The 11421-nt window shown below is 55.4% G+C and overlaps 1 protein-coding gene across 1 annotated transcript in view; it reads right to left on the reverse strand.

Annotated features, from left to right (window-relative positions):
- Nucleotides 1–10590, reverse strand: part of Dst (dystonin) — a 327245-nt gene extending 316655 nt beyond the window's left edge. The window contains exons 1-2 of the mRNA XM_042696942.1: nt 10410–10590; nt 9238–9272 (exon numbers count right to left, since the gene is read on the reverse strand). Coding sequence (XP_042552876.1) covers nt 9238–9272; nt 10410–10590 — 216 coding nt within the window. The remainder of the gene's footprint in view (nt 1–9237; nt 9273–10409) is intronic.
- Nucleotides 10591–11421: the final 831 nt, after the last annotated feature.

The raw sequence follows: 11421 nt of genomic DNA on the forward strand, positions 1-11421 counted from the left end.
CTACATTGTCCTACTAATGGACACTGTTTAAGAGTATCCCAGGTGCAAGCTAGGGATTCCTGTCTGTCTGTCTGTCTGTCTGTCTGTGTCTGTGTGTGCATGTATTGAAAACATCGTATGCAAAGTCTGAAGCAGATTTTTAAATAAAGTGCTTTGCATAATATTTTGCATAAGTTCTTTGGAGAGGAGCAAGTCAGAGAACTGGGCAAAGTCCACAGACTCTCAGCACTGGCAACCGTGCAATCGGCAAAGTGTCAGAGTTTCAGCTTCATTCACTTGAGAATGAGGACGAGGAATAAGTCAATTAGCTAATTGGTCAAGTAATTAGTTTTTTTTTTTTTTAAGAAATACCAGATAGAGTGATCTCGGAAGAGAAGCATAGGGACCCACACTTTACTGTGAAACTGCCATTCTAAGACCACCCAGGGGAAGGACCAGCTGACAAGCAGATTGGGACAGACACCCAGAAGCAGATGCACTGAAGTACCAAACTTCAAAGAGCGGCAGAGCTAGCGTGGAAGGTTCCTGGATAAAAAGAAAAGAAAGTAGAGAGCAGGAATTCCAGCAGAAGGAAGGGCACAAAGACCGAGGGGAAGGAACAGCTGGCCCTTGGGGTCGGGCCCTGCATGCCTCAAGGCTATGAGAAAAGGTGCTCTCATTCCAGAGCAACAGGATGCCCTAAAGCAAGATCTGATTACAGCGGGCTCACCCAGCCGGCAGCCTGCACAGCGCTGTAAACCGAAGCCAGGCCTGTAACTCCAGACAGCACGCCAGCAAGAGCCAGTGTCTGTGCTGCCCCTAGCTCTAGCTTTCCCATTTGGCACTACTCGCTTTTCATTTTACTAGCTGCCACTCATGGTTCTACCCCCCACCAGGTGACTATGTATGTATGCTCCAAACAAAGGCATTTTTGAAGATTGAACAGAAATACCAATAAACTGGGATACTAACACAATAGGCTTAAACTCCAATGCTCCCTGGTCAAAAAACCAGGTGGTGGGCAACAGAATCTGCCCATCACTGGGGGCTGTTGGCATAACACCTATCTCACCCCAAGAAAAGTGGCAACTCTTACTTTTTCCACTGAGTGCTTTTTTAATTGGGAAAGCTAACAGTAACAAAGTGCTTATCGGCATGCTCTGACCTCAGACATTTTCAGAAGCTGCTGTAAAAGCGTCAGCCCAGAAGAGGAGTCCTGTCTGCATGTGTCAATCCACACACACATGAGCTTTCCTGAAGAGTTTATGTAGATGTGCATGTGGGTACACACATGCAGATGCATATACAGAGAAACAGACAAAAAGTGCATCACACACACGCATACTACCTCTATCCTCAAAGTGGGAAGGTCACCCAGTGTCAGCTTCTCCCTAAGGCCCACCCCCTGCACCCAGGAAACACAAATGCTTTTCAGTATTGATCTTTAAAAAAGTATGGGGGGGGGGGGGACTGGGAAGGTGGCTCAGTGGTAGAGCGCTTGCCTTGCATGCATGAGGCCCTGGGTTCCATTCCTCAGCACCACATAAGAAAAAAGAAAAAAGCCAGAAGTGGCACTGTGGCTCAAGTGGTAGAGCGCTAGCCTTGAGCTGAAGAGCTGAGGGACAGCGCCCAAGCCCAGAGTTCAGGCCCCACGACTGGACCAAAAAAAAAAAAGTATAGGGGGGCTGGGAAAGTGGCTCAGCGTTAGAGTGCTTGCCTCGCATGCATGAGGCTCTGGGTTCGATTCCTCAGCACCACATACACAGAAAAGGCCAGAAGTGGCGCTGTGGCTCAAGTGGTAGAGCACTTACCCTGAGCTGAGGGACAGCGCCCAAACCCAGAGTTCAAGCCCCACAACTGACAAAAAATAAAAATACAAAATAAATAAATAATTATTAGGTCTTATATTTCTCTACAGATAAAAAAAAAATGTATTCCCAGGAAGAATTAACTACTGTTTCTTGGAGCAATACAGATCAGCATTGCCAAATATACCAGAAAAGAACATGTTTCTTTGCCTTGCGGATTTCTCACACGCGCGTCCCTTCTCTGGCAGTGGCTCTGCTCTTCTAAGCACCACACGCTCCTTCAGCTTAAATTGCAGCACCGGTTGCCATAGTTTCTCAGAGAACAGCTCAAGGCTTGCTTGAGTCCCTTGTTTTCCTGGGGTTTCTAGAGATGGGTAGACAGCAGTAGCTGACCAGCGTGGATGAATCCCTGGCCCTGGATGGCTCATGATTTGAGCATATAGCCTGGTGTTTTTAATACGTTAAGAGGATCTAAACAAGTAGGAATGCGACTTAAATTCAGCCGCAGGCCTCGACTTTGTCATACCGGGGAGGGCACAGCGGACCACAGCTTCATCAGAGGGTGGGCGACAGGGTTCCACCTGTCCAGTACTGACCGCAGCTGTGGGAACCACAGGTCGACAGCAGAGGACACGAATGATACACAGGTTGCATAGTACTGTGGTAGAACAATCCTGGGCCTCGTATTTGCTAACTCGGAAATGTCCACTGCAAAATGTGCTCAAAAAAGGCACTATCAAAAAGAAATTAAGGAATAGAAATTCAATTTTTAAAGATTTTCAAAAAAAAGTGATTTAGAGATTTTTTTTTTATTTTTGTCCACTGTGAGGCTTGAACTCTGGGCTTGGGCACTGTCCCTCAGCTCTTCAGCTCTACCACGTAAGCCAACCACATAAGCCACAGCGCCACTTCCGGTTTTCTAGTGGCTTATTGGAGATAAGAGTCTCATACACTTTCCTGCCTGGGCTGGCTTTGAACCATGATCCTCAGATCCAGCCTCCTGAATCGTTAGGATTATAGGCAAGAGCCACCAGCACCTGGCGAGATTTTTTTTTTATGTGTGTGCTAGTCTTGAGGCCTGAACCAGGGCCTTGGCACTGTCCCTGAGCTGCTTTTAGCTCATGGCTAGAATTCTACCACTTGGGCCACACCTCTAGTTCTTGGGTAGTTCTTAGAGATTAGGAGTCACACAGACTTTCCTGGCTGGGCTGGCTGTGAACCGCGATCCTCCTGAGTGGCTAAGATTACAGGTATGAGCCTCTGGTGCCAGCTGACAATCTTATTTTTTGAAGACAGCCGCTGATTCCCTTTGAGGTGCTCCTTGCCTGCAGGAGGTAATCACCACTGTGCCCAAGCCCGAAGAGCAAGCTCACGGGTTAGCAAATAACACTGCCCGCAAGAGCGCAGAGCTGAGCAGGCGCTGACTCCGCAGGCAAGCAGGAAGCCTGGGCTTCGTGTCTCAGCTCTGGGAGCCCATGACCTTGGTCGAGTTGTTGAAGGAGAGGACATACGAGGAAAGACGCCCAGCCAGAGGAAACGCTTAGAAGACCGCCGCCTCTGCCCATCCAGTAACGAGGTGACACCCAAGGTGAGTTCCTCACTCAAGTGTCTGGGCGCTGGGGAGCTCAAGGGCTAATGTCTTGAGCACCAAGTCTTAGCAGTTTGTTTACAAAACAGAAGCTCATGGATATAGCAATGACTGCCTGGCAGCACAGTGGGTGAACTCTGCATACCTGCCCCATCCAGACAGCCTTCCTGGGCACGAGGAAGGCAATGGACCGGCATCTGAGGGTCTCTGTGTAATAACGCACAACTGAAGCCAGCAGAGAACAACCCGTGCTCTGAGGGTCGACCCTGAGCAGAGCAAGGGACACACAACCAGCAGCCGCTGATGGGCTGAGGTCCAGGACTGAATCCAGCCATGGGAGGTCTATCATGTGGGTCTGCAGGGTGGGCCTGTTAGCATGGTGCCCTGGGAGGGAGTGGAAGCTGAAGAAGCAGGGTGGGGGGCGCTCTGTGGGCAGGGAGGGCGGGTGGGTCCTCCAAGGGGACCACGGGGTGCTGGTCTCTTCCCAGGGCCCTCCTTCACTTCCCATCTAAGCCAGGGTGGCTCTGCACCCCAGGGGCTGCCCATGGGGCTGTGCCCACAGACAGAGACTCTCACACAAGCCCGCGGAAACCTGAGCCTTTCAGAGCTTCATAGTAATGGGAAGCGGGGAGACACACGCTTGGAGTCCACGCTGGGGGACAGAGATGGGGAGAGGGCGCTCAGAGAGACAGGGAACATTCCAGACTTCTTTTGTTCAAGTTTGGGGGCTGGAAATCAGGGCCTCTGGCTCGTTTGGGTCTTTCCTGCCTAGCTGGCCTTCCACTCCTGGCTTTTTCCTGGTTAACTGGAGATAAAGTTCTCTCAGATTTGTCTACCTGGGCTGGTTTCAAACCCGAATCCTCTGATGTCAGCCTCTGAGTAGCTGGATTACAGGTGTGAGACACTGGTACCTGGCAGTGGTCCACATTCTTTACCGTGGTGCTCACACTGACACTTCAGCTTCCAGATCCTTCTATTCAGGTCCTTATACTGATCCTGCAGCTTCCGGACCCTTCTGGTCCTTACACTGACACTTTGCCCTTCCTCCCAGGCTCCGGGGCCTCCCATCCCCCCGCTAGCTGCAGTTATTATCAAAACCAATTCTTTGGGCTGGGAAGGTGGCTCAGTGGTAGAGCGCTTGCCTTGTCACTTTGTAATGACAGGGTCATTTATGTGACAGTAGTGAATCTTGTAAGAAAAAAAGGATCAGCTTTGTGCACAGGCTGTGTACTGGCCTCACACACAGGCTCCGGGACACTGATTACCCCCCCCCCCAACTCAGTGCCGGTGTCAGGAAAGCCATTCAGTTACGGTAACAGAACCCAGAGCTATGAAATCCCAGCCCCAGCCTGGGTGACCTGTCAGTCACGGCCAAGGGCGGGGATGGAGTCTCAGCCCCCGGCCAGCCTGGTGTGCAGCGACAGGACCACGTAAAATATAATGTGTTTACTTTGAAAATAGCAGGGTGACACCGGACAGAGGACACTACGTTGTAAGCAGCTGCTACTGAGCGCTTATTATTCTAGACCTAGAATTTGACTCCAGAAAAATATGATTGATACAGATAACCTAGTTGGGTTGGGAAAGGTGGACAAATGAAGAAGGAAGTGAGATTGATTAAATGCACTGTTATAAACTACTTTGTTGAAAAGTAACTCCTTTGTACAACTACTTACAGAAAATAAAACCTTTTTTAGAAAAGAGAATCTAGTTATAAGAATAGCTTAATTAGCTGGGTGCTGGTGGCTCTCGCCTGTCCTCCTAGCTGCTCAGGAGACTGGCAGCCCGGGCAGGGAGTCCATGAGACTCCTATCTCAGTAACTACTCAAAAAAATCCACAAGTGTGCCGTGGCTCAAGTGGTAGAACATTCACCATGGGCAAAAAAAAAAAAAAGCTCAGGGACAAAGCATAAGCCCAGAGTTCAAGCCAGGACCAAAAAAAAAGAAGCAGCAGCCTAATAGTAAACCATCCTCCTCCTAACCTACTAAATTAGATGCTTTTTCTCACATTAAAAAGAGCTATAACTTTTTTTAACTGGTACATGGGAACTACCTGGTTCCGGGTACGAGTTGTCCTGGGTCTGTATGTGTACACACCGCACACACCGGTGCTGGGTCATTCTTGGGGAAATGTGAATTCAGAGAGAAGATGTGAAAGGTGGCTGGTTTGCTGCCCCGCTCCAGGCTGGCGCCAGGGAGACACTAGCACAGGAGGACGCCAAAGGACAAGCTCGACACGTTTGTCAAGTCCACTATGAGAAATGCCCCTTAAAACTCACTCGACTGGACGCTTCCCTTTCACTGAGAAGGCTGAGCGTGTTTCTCCACGGGCCTGAGTGACTCCTTTAAGCACCAAAGACACAGACAAGGGAAGTCAGGGGCTCATCTGCCTTGCTCAGCCCCTCACCTTGGTGCGGGGCTCTTCAGCAACTGCTTAGCTGGAGCTAATGCTCGCACGCCTTTTCCCTGCAACAAGGGGTAACGTATGCGCTCAAGGCCTGGCAGGGCAAACACTGGCTCCGGTGGGCGGTGGGCCCGAGAGAGCAGGGATCTCTTACTCTTCCCCCTGCATCTCCAAGGCCTTCTCATGCTCTTTATTCAGGGAAGGACTACCAAGACTCTTTCTTACTTGTCATCTAATGGCAGCCCTTATCACTTTCTAGAATCTCCTTCAATTCAGGGCTGTCACCTGCGGGAGAGGAGAGAACAGTTCACCGTTGTGTAGAGTCACAGAGGAGTGGGCAGACCCTCGGGAGGACGCGGAACCAGAGCCAGCCCTTGGTTTCTGGACGGTGCTACATCCAGGTGAAATCACTCTTCTTTATTTGCTGTCTAGACCAACACACACAACAAGCAAGAACAAAACCAGCTGAACAGTTTTTTTTTAAATCAAAGACATAGTTCTATCTAACTGGGTCTTTTTATGTGCTGATTTCTGGAATTAAGTTGCACTGTCCAGGCTTTGCTAGATAGATTAATAATTCTCTCTCACGTGCCACTTTTAGAATGCAGAGAACTAAAAGCCAGCAAGGATATGTTGGAAAGTACATGAAAATAGTTTGTTGACTGCAGATGCAAACACAGCTGTGCATATCACTCATCTCTGGCTTCATAAAGACTCTGAATCCCCATGTGTGTATCAGACACAGAGAGGAGAAGTGGCTGGAGCACCTCAGATGAAGAGAAGCGGCTTTCCCTTCCCTGGAGCTTCCCCCGAGGCCAGATGAGCCACACAGAGACCGTGGCTTTTCCCTCTGAGAAGTATTCCTCTAGTGACCTGGAAGTATTTCTCTGAGGACCTGGATGGGAACTGACATTCCCCCCACCTGGACTCCTTCCTGGCTGTGTGGGTAGCAGAAACCCCACCGACTGCCAGGTAGAGAGAGCAGCAAAGTGCTCACCCCACTTCTTCATCTGTGCAAGGGTTTTCCCTGAAGCTCTTTCACATTGCAGATTGTCAGCAGACCCTAAACTGATTGTCTTCATTTAACCATGACAGAAAGACTGAAAGCAGATTACTTACTGAAACTGGAATGAGGAACAGAGAATCAAAACGTTTTCTCTGATCATTATTATTTTCCAGCAGCCACTACTAAAAAGCAACTGCAGGAAGATGCAGTGTGCCACTGAAATTCTAATCTTTTAAGTGTGCCAGAATCCAAGTAAATGTACAAGTATCTTTTGAGCAGACAGTCTTATAAGAAATGGCATTTTGATAGAAGACGAGAAGAGGGGGGAAAAAATCCCTGTGTTTTCCTTCAGGGCAAATGCTGTTTGTGGTCTGCAAAGCAATGATGAAACATGACATTCTTAGACAACACAGTCCCTGAATTTTCACTTAGAAAATAACATCTGCTGAGTCTTTTATCAAAGGGACCATCTGATATAAGCTCATCAACAAACTGAGGTAATGTCACATCTAATTTCTTCAGGAAAAAAAAAATCTAATTGAACCTATTTTACAATCAATGACTTAACATTTAGTACAGACTCTAGAACAACTCTTAAAGCCTGGGAGAATCAAACAATAACTGAGGCCCTGCAAATGCTGAATTCTGGACAACGTTCTGAGAACATGCTTTTGATTTTCTGCCCAGCTCTAGGTTCTCTTTGAGCTATCAAAAGGTGGAATCCGAGCCAAGCACTAGAGGCTCAGGCCTGTCATCCTAGATCCTCGGGAAGCTGAGACCTGAGGATCACAGCTCAAAGCCAAGCACTAGAGCTCACACTTGTCATCCTAGCTCCTCGGGAAGCTGAGACCTGAGCATCATAGTTCAAAGCCAGCCCTGGAAGGAAAGTCCCTGAGACTCTTATCTCCAATTAACCACCAGAAAACCAGAAGAGGTAGAGCACAAGCCTTGAGCTGAAGACTTGAGGGACAGCGCCCAGGCCCAGAGCTCAAGCCCCAAGGAAAAAAAAAAAAGAAGCCAGAAGTGGCACTATGGCTCAAGTGGTAGAGTGCTGGCCTTGAGCACAACGCAGCTCAGGGACAGTACCCAAGCCACAAAAGAAGAGATGGATTCCGTTTCTTCAACAAGTATTTACTATAAACCTACTAGATAGGAATGACCAGGCCCGGCCAGGCCAGGGAGAGGGAGACAGCCTACACAAGAGACACACCCCTGCTCTCACAAAGCTCACAAATGTGCTCCTGCACATCAGGAGTTGATTAAACAGCTGCCCTCAGCTTTCCTAACAGGACACAACTCAGGATAAACTGTTTTCCTTTGGCAGTACTGTGGTTTGAACTTCGGCTCCAGCTGGTTAGCCAGCTGCCACTTGAGCCACGCCTCCAGCCCCAGGGCAAACTTTTAGTTAAGAAATGAGTGATTGTGTCAAAGCCCTAGCTTCCTGAGTGATTCAGCTGAGTAGCCCGAGGCCCCTAAGAAAATGCACAGCGGGGTTCTGACTCTCATTTCTGTGCAAAGGTCTGCGGACCCATTTTCAAAGCCAAACCTGGCTGTTCTGATCCCTCCGCTATTTACTTCTTCATCACATCTACATGAATCTAGCCCATCAGACATGATGGAGCCCGTTCATGTCCTCTACAACAAAGGGGGGCTGATCTCCCAGAGACCTGAACATTCACACCGGTGTCCTCATTCTTACCCAGCTTAAGCTCAATTTAAGTTCTGAGCACCGACTCTGCCCTCTTCGTTCTTTTTCGCAGAATTCCCTGTAGTGTCCCCCACAGTCCCTGGCCCTGTTTTACGGACAGCAAGACTGAGGATCACACCGCCAAGGGCTTTCCTCAGCCGGAAACGGGGCTTCTGGCTGCGAGGGATGACCTCTGGGGATCTCTTGCTGGGCGCACCTCCGGCCGCACCGGGGCCAGCTGCGCGGCCTTGTAATCCTGTCGTGTTACAGTCCGGGGAGCAGTCGGTGGGGCACCTCGCCCAGGCGCAGGACCGCGGGGTCAGAGCGGGGAGCCCTGGGCAGGGCGCACTGAGCGGGGAGCCCTGGGCGGGCAGGGCGCACTGGGCGGGGAGCTCTGGGCAGGAGGCACAGGGCGGGGGCACTGGGCGGGGCGCACCTCCAGGCTTGGGCCCAGCAGTGGCACCGAGTCACAGTGCCCGGGTCCCACGCCCTGGGCGGCCGGGTCCCCGCGCCCCCTCTCGGCCTGTCGGCCCGCGAAGCGCTCGGAGCACTCGGGAGGCGCAGGAAGCGCCCGCCCGCAGTAGAAGGCCCGGCCGCGCAAGGGCGGACCGACGCCCGGCTGCGCCTCCGGGGCCCGCAGCCCGGCGGGCACGGGGAGACCGGGACCGGGCCGCGCGGGACGCCCCGAGCCCGGGGCCGTGGGCACCGAGGCCCGGTCCTCCCAGAACCCCGAGCTTCTGACCTTGACCGCGCGCGGAAAATTACCTCGGATCGGAAGTGGTGCGACCTCAGGACGGCATCTGTGGAGAGAGGGGAGGGCTCAGCCGCGCCGCCCGAAGGGCGTGCGGGCCCGGGGAGGGGGTGCGGGCCCGGGGCCAGGGACGTGCGGGGCGCGGGGACGTAACACCCTCCCCCTCCCCGCCGTGATGTCCCAGCGAGAAGTTCCCGAGAAAGTTCTGGGGGAGTTGGAGAACCCCGAAATCTGCCCGCCTGACTGTTACCCCGAGGCGCCAACTAGGGGCGGGCGGAGAGCGCGGGACTGGGAGAGGAATGGGGAGATGGAGGGGTGAGGAGATGGAGGAATGGAGGGGTGAGGGGATGGAGGGGTGAGGAGATGGAGGGGTGAGGAGATGGAGGGGTGAGGAGATGGAGGGGTGAGGGGATGGAGGGGTGAGGAGATAGATGGAGGAATGGAGGGGTGAGGGGATGGAGGGGTGAGGAGATGGAGGGGTGAGGAGATGGAGGGGTGAGGGGATGGAGGGGTGAGGGGATGGAGGGGTAAGGGGTGAGGAGATGGAGGGGTGAGGGGATGGAGGGGTGAGGAGATGGAGGGGTGAGGAGATGGAGGGATGGAGGGGTGAGGGGATGGAGGGGTGAGGAGATGGAGGGATGAGGAGATGGAGGGATGGAGGGGTGAGGGGATGGAGGGGTGAGGAGATGGAGGGATGGAGGGGTGAGGGGATGGAGGGGTGAGGGGATGGAGGGGTGAGGAGATGGAGGGGTGAGGAGATGGAGGGGTAAGGAGATGGAGGGGTGAGGGGATGGAGGGATGGAGGGGTGAGGGGATGGAGGGGTGAGGGGATGGAGGGGTGAGGGGATGGAGGGGTAAGGAGATGGAGGGGTGAGGGGATGGAGGGATGGAGGGGTGAGGGAATGGAGGGATGAGGAGATGGAGGGATGGAGAGGTGAGGCGGTGGAGGGGTGAGGCGGTGGAGCGGTGAGGAGATGGAGGGATGAGGAGATGGAGGGATGAGGAGATGGAGGGATGGAGGGGTGAGGGGATGGACGGGTGAGGAGATGGAGGGGTGAGATGGAGGGGTGGAGGGAGGCGCGAGGCGGAGCGGCTCCGCGAACCCCGCCGGAGGGGCGCGCGGCGGGCTGCGGGGCGCGCGCCGCCTCTCCCCGGCCCGGTCCCCGCGCCCGCCGGGCTCACCCACCTCGGCTCCGCGCGCGGCCCGAGAGGACCGTCCGCATCGGGTGCCTCCCCTTCTGCAGCCGGCGGTGCCAGCAGCAGAAGAAGACGATGGTGGCGACGGTGCCGAGCAGCAGCAGCAGCAGGAAAAGCGCGCACTGGACGCTGTAGGGGCGCAGCAGCACCAGGAAAGCCGCGGCGATCATGGTGCGGGCGGCGCGCGGCGGGCGGCGCGGCTCCCCGGGCGCCCCGGGCTCCGCGCGTCAGGCCCCGCGCCCGGCCCAATGGCTGCGTGTCCCGCGCCGGCCCCGCTGCGGGGCGGAGAGCGGGAGCCGTGACTCAGCACGCGGCGGCGGCGGGAGCCGCTCCCCCTCCGTCCTCCCTCCCCGCCCACCGTCCTCCCCTCCTCCGTCCCCCTCCTCGCCGTCCTCCCCTCCGCCGCCCTCCCCCGCCCCCTCCCCGGGCGCCCCCGCCCGCCTCCGTGCGCAGCCCCGGCGGGGACAGGGCGCGCGGGTGGGAGCAGCGCCGCGGACGCCCGCGCCCCGGCCCCCGTCCAGCGGCCGCCGGCGGCCGGAGCCTCCCCGCGGGAGGCCGGGCGCACGCGGGCGGGGCGGGGCCGGTTGGGGGGCGCGGTGACATCACGCGGGGCTGCGGCGGCGCGGGCGCGCGGACGTGGCTGCGGCGGCGGCGGTGGTCGCGGGCTGCGCCCCGGCCTGAGCGCCCGCCCGCGGGCTCGGGGGACCCCCCCGCCTCCGCCACCTCCTCGGCCGAGCTGCGGGAAGGCGGCGTCCGGGGGCGCCGGGGCGGGGGCGCTGCCTCGACCTCCCGCCGCCCCGCGCCCGGGGCTTGGAGCATGCAGCCCGGTGAGCTACCGCGGGAGGCGCGCCGAAGGCCGCCCTGGGGACCCGGACGGCCGGGGCCGGCGCCCGGCCCTCCCGAGCCCCTCGGCCGGGCGCGCGCTCGCGAGCCGGGGGAAGCCGGCCGCCCGCCGAAGCCCGCGCCCTCGCAGGGCGCCGGCGGGCGGGGGGCGGTGCGCG

The sequence above is a fragment of the Dipodomys spectabilis genome, unplaced genomic scaffold, assembly GCF_019054845.1.
Source record: "Dipodomys spectabilis isolate Male_0828 unplaced genomic scaffold, ASM1905484v1 ptg000213l, whole genome shotgun sequence".
Taxonomy (NCBI): Eukaryota; Metazoa; Chordata; class Mammalia; order Rodentia; family Heteromyidae; genus Dipodomys; species Dipodomys spectabilis.